Source organism: Penaeus vannamei, chromosome 38 (genome assembly GCF_042767895.1).
Source record: "Penaeus vannamei isolate JL-2024 chromosome 38, ASM4276789v1, whole genome shotgun sequence".
Lineage (NCBI taxonomy): Eukaryota > Metazoa > Arthropoda > Malacostraca > Decapoda > Penaeidae > Penaeus > Penaeus vannamei.
The window spans coordinates 5230200-5235199 of record NC_091586.1 but is presented as its reverse complement, the minus strand read 5'-3'; the positions used below and the strand labels follow the sequence as shown (position 1 = coordinate 5235199).

The 5000-nt window shown below is 41.0% G+C and overlaps 1 protein-coding gene across 1 annotated transcript; it reads right to left on the bottom strand.

Moving 5' to 3' along the window:
• Positions 1 to 3110: 3110 nt before the first annotated feature.
• LOC138859810 (uncharacterized protein DDB_G0286299-like) lies at positions 3111 to 3888 on the bottom strand. Its single transcript, XM_070116096.1, has 3 exons — positions 3786 to 3888; positions 3510 to 3689; positions 3111 to 3427 (listed from the first exon to the last, which is right to left on the bottom strand). Exons 1-3 carry the CDS (start codon positions 3886 to 3888, stop codon positions 3111 to 3113), a joined length of 600 nt encoding a protein of 199 aa, XP_069972197.1.
• Between the last annotated feature and the right edge of the window lie 1112 nt (positions 3889 to 5000).

Genomic DNA, 5000 nt, shown 5'->3' with positions numbered 1-5000 from the left:
GTAGCAATATTAATAATAATGATTTTAATACAGACAATAATGAAAATAACAATAATAACAATGACAGTGATAAAATTGCAATGTTAATGATAATGATAATATGATAATAATGATTAATTATACCAGTGATACAAATGGCAACACCAACAATAACAGTACCAATGATGATGATAATAACAGTAATAATAATATCAATAATAGTAATAATAATAATAGTAATAGTAACAAAATAACAAACAAGAATAATGATTAATAATAATAATAATAATGATAATAATAATAACAATAATAATGATAATAATAATAATAATAATAAAAATAATAATAATAATAATAATGATGATGATGATGATAATAATAATGATAACAATAATAATAATGATAATCATTATACAAATATTAATGGTAATCATAATAAAGATGATAATGATAATGAAATACATAATAGTTGTAATGATAACAACATCCATAGCAAGGGTGATAACAATACTGCTATTAATAATATTAATAATAATAATAATAATAATAAAAATAATAATAATAATAATAATAATAATAATAATAATAATAATAATAATAATAATAATAACAACAATAATAATAATGATGATCATAATACAAATATTAATGATAATCATAATGAAGATGATAATGATAATGAAATACATAATAGTTGTAATGATAATAACATCCATAGCAAGGGTGATAACAATACTGCTATTAACGGTAACCATCTGCATAAAAGAAAAGAACCACCGCATCTAATGGAATAAAATGTTCTGACTTTGAAATGAACCGAATTTGAATTGAATTAGTATTCTCGCCTTCCTCCTTTCCCCCTTTGCCCTTTTCCGGCTTCAGATCCTCCGCCGGTAGGGGATTCTCACACGTCGGCAATTATTTCTTCACTCGGGGGGTTCTTCACCGGGGGCGTCGTCAATCGCCTTGAAGGAAGACACGGGGATTCCCCTGGGGGCGCTGAATGGCATGCGGGTTGACTGGTGGGAAGCCTTGTTAGGTCGACGGAGTTATGATGTTGGTTGAACTTATGTGTTAAGTGTGGTTTTGTGTGTGTGTGGCTGTGTGTGTGTGTGTGTGTGTGGCTGTGTGTGTGTGTGTGTGTGTGTCTGTGTGGTTGTAGGTGTGTGTGTGTGTGATGGGGGGTGGGTAGGGTAGGAGAGAGAGAGATAGGGGAGGGGTAGGGTCGTGTGTGTATATTTGTTTGTGTGTGTGTGGCTGTAGGTGTGCGTGTGTGCGTAACGGCGAGGTGGGGTAGGGTCGTGTGAGTATATTTGTGTGTGTGTATGTGTGAGTTTGTGTTTGTTCATATGTTTGATTGTATGTGTGTGTTCGATTTTGTGTGTACGTGTTCGTATGGGTGCATGCATGCGTTCGTATGTGTGAATTCACAAGAGAACAGACATGCAGACATTCCTTGATAAAAGCAATATCGTTCATGAAATAGCATAATAAACGCGATCCATCATACCCAAATAAATATTCTCCCGACCATGATTGTATGTATGCTTCTTCTTCTCCCTTTTCTTCTTCTTCTTTTTCTTCCTTTTTCTCTTCTTCTCAAATAGGGGAAGTAATGAGAAAACATTCTCCTCTCAGCCACTGCCTCACACATTAATTCAGAATCTCCACACGAAATGAAGGTTTCGTGAATCAAAGAAAAGACTGTGATTCAAAGGAAACTCACCACTGGGTCGTCTTGGGAATCGTGCTGTCGGGGTCGTTCTGGTGGGGTCGTTCTTGTGGGGTCGTCCAAGAAGGTCGTGTTGGCGGGGTTGCTCAGGCGAGGTCGTTCTGGAAGATTCTGCTTATGGGGTCGTTCTGCTGTGGCCGTTCTGGTGGGTCTGTAGGGGTCGTTCTGCTGGAGCCGTACTGACGGGGTCGTTTCATCCTGTGGAAAGACCTGCTGGCGGGGACGTTATGGTAAGTTAGTTCCGTAGGGGTCGTTTTGGTGGAAACGTGTTCGGGGGGTCCGTTCACCTGGGGCCTTGCTGAGGTGGTCGTACTCGCGACGCCGTGCTGACTAAGTCGTTCTTTAGAGGTCGTTTTAGTGGAGCTATCTAGACGTGATCGTCCTTCTTGGGTCGTGCCGGCGGGGTCGTTCTGCCTGGATATCGTTCCTGTGTGGCCATTCTGGTGGGGTCGTCTTGGCAAACCTGAATCGTGCTGAGTCGTCCATCTGGGGTCGTGCCGGCGGGGTCGTTCCGCCTGGGGGTCGTTCCTGTTTGGCCATACTGGTGCTGAGTCGTCCATCTGGGGTCGTGCCGGCGGGGTCGTTCCCGTTTGGCCATACTGGTGCTGAGTCGTCCATCTGGGGTCGTGCCGGCGGGGTCGTTCCCGTTTGGCCATACTGGTGCTGAGTCGTCCATCTGGGGTCGTGCCGGCGGGGTCGTTCCTGTTTGGCCATACCGGTGCTGAGTCGTCCATCTGGGGTCGTGCCGGCGGGGTCGTTCTGCCTGGGGGTCGTTCCCGTTTGGCCTTACTGGTGCTGAGTCGTCCATCTGGGCTCGTACCGGCGGGGTCGTTCCTGTTTGGCCATACTGGTGCTGAGTCGTCCATCTGGGGTCGTGCCGCCGGGGTCGTTCCGCCTGGGGGTCGTCGCAGGTCGTCTCGGTCTCGGCATGAAAGCGACGATCAGAGAAGCGCGCCTAATTATGCCTGAACGAGGGTAATCAGCGGGACGGGCCGGCGTAATGCAGCCCCGGAATTGCTGCCTTGGCTAAGGGAACTTCCTCGCAATATGAGTTCTCGCTTTTTCTTCTTCAGCTTCTTCTTCTTCTTCCTCTTCTGCTTCTTCTTCTTCGCCATCTGCTTCCTCTTCTGCTTCTTCTTCTTCGCCATCTTCTTCTTCGAATATGAGTTCTCGCTTTTTCTGCTTCTTCTTCTTCTTCCTCTTCTGCTTCTTCTTCTTCGCCATCTTCTTCCTCTTCTGCTTCTTCTTCGCCATCTTCTTCCTCGCAATATGAGTTCTCGCTTTTTCTTCTTCGGCTTCTTCGCTGTCTTCTTCTTCTTCGCCTTCTTCTTCCTCTTCTGCTTCTTCTTCTTCGCCATCTTCTTCCTCGCAATATGAGTTCTCGCTTTTTCTTCTTCGGCTACTTCTTCTTCTTCTTCTTCGCCATCTTCTTCCTCTTCTGCTTCTTCTTCTTCGCCATCTTCTTCCTCGCAATATGAGTTCTCGCTTTTTCTCCTTCGGCTTCTTCTTCTTCTTCTTCTTCGCCATCTTCTTCCTCTTCTGCTTCTTCTTCTTCGCCATCTTCTTCTTCGAATATGAGTTCTCGCTTTTTCTTCTTCGGCTTCTTCGCTGTCTTCTTCCTCTTCGCCTTCTTCTTCCTCTTCTGCTTCAGGGGTCCGTTCTCCGGAGGCCCTGCTGCGGTGGTCGTACTCGCGACGCCGTGCTGACTAAGTCGTTCTTTAGAGGTCGTTTTAGTGGAGCCGTCTAGATAGGATCATCCTTCTTGGGTCGTGCTGGCGGGGTCGTTCTGCCTGGATACCGTTCCTGTGTGGCCATTCTGGTGGGGTCGTCTTGACAAACCAGAATCGTGTTGAGTCGTCCATCTGGGGTCGTTCTGCCTGGGGGTCGTTCCCGTTTGGCCATACTGGTGCTGAGTCGTCCATCTGGGGTCGTGCCGCCGGGGTCGTTCCGCCTGGGGGTCGTCGCAGGTCTTCTCGGTCTCGGCATGAAAGCGACGATCAGAGAAGCGCGCCTAATTATGCCTGAACGAGGGTAATCAGCGGGACGGGCCGGCGTAATGCAGCCCCGGAATTGCTGCCTTGGCTAAGGGAACTTCCTCGCAATATGAGGTCTCGCTTTTTCTTCTTCGGCTTCTTCGCTGTCTTCTTCTTCGCCATCTTCTTCTTCTTTTTCGCCATCTTATTCCTCTTCTGTTTCTTATTATTATTATTCTTTCTTGTTCTTAATATTTTCTTCTGCTTCTTCTTCTTCTTCGCTATCTTCTTCCTCATCTGTTTCTTCTTCTTCTTTTTTCTTGTTCTTGATATTTTCCTTCTGCTTTTTCTTTTTCTTCTTCCTCTTCGTCATCTTCTACTTTTTGCTTCTTCTTTTTTTTCTTGTTCTTGATATTTTCCTTCTGCTTCTTCTTTTTCTTTTTCTTCTTCGCTTTCTTCCTCTTCTGCACTTTTGTCTTCTTTCCTTTTTCTTTTTCTTCTTTTTACTTATTCTTATTCTTTCTTGTTCTTAATGTTTTCCTTCTGTACCTTCTTTTTTTTCTTCTGCTTCTTATTCACCTTCACCTTCTTCCTCTTTTTTTTCTTTTGCTTCTTTTTTCTTATGATTACTTTTTTGTTCTTAATATTTTCCATCTGCTTCTTCTTCTTCTTCTTCTTCCTCTTCTGCTTATTCTTTTTTCTTTTTCTTTTTCCCTCATTTTCTTCTGCCTCTACTTCTTCTTTCTTTCTTTTTTCCTTTCCTTTTACTCACAAGCAGGCATGATAGATAGCGAGTGTGTTTTTGTATCATATATATATATATATATATATATATATATATATATATGTGTGTGTGTGTATATATATATATATATATATATATATATATATATATATGTGTGTGTGTGTATATATATATATATATATATATATATATCCATATATATATATATATATATATATATATATATATATATATATATATATATATATATATATATATATATATATATATATATATATATATATATATATATATATATATATATATATATATATATATATATATATATATATATATATATATACACATATACATATACATATATGTATATATATATATATATATATATATATATATATATATATATATATATATATATATATATATATATATGTGTGTGTGTGTGTGTGTGTGTGTGTGTGTGTGTGTGTGTGTGTGTGTGTGTGTGTGCATAAACAGAGACAGAGACAGACAGACAACCAGACAGAAAAGGGGAATCTCCAATCCCAAATATGGAGATTCAAAAATAAAC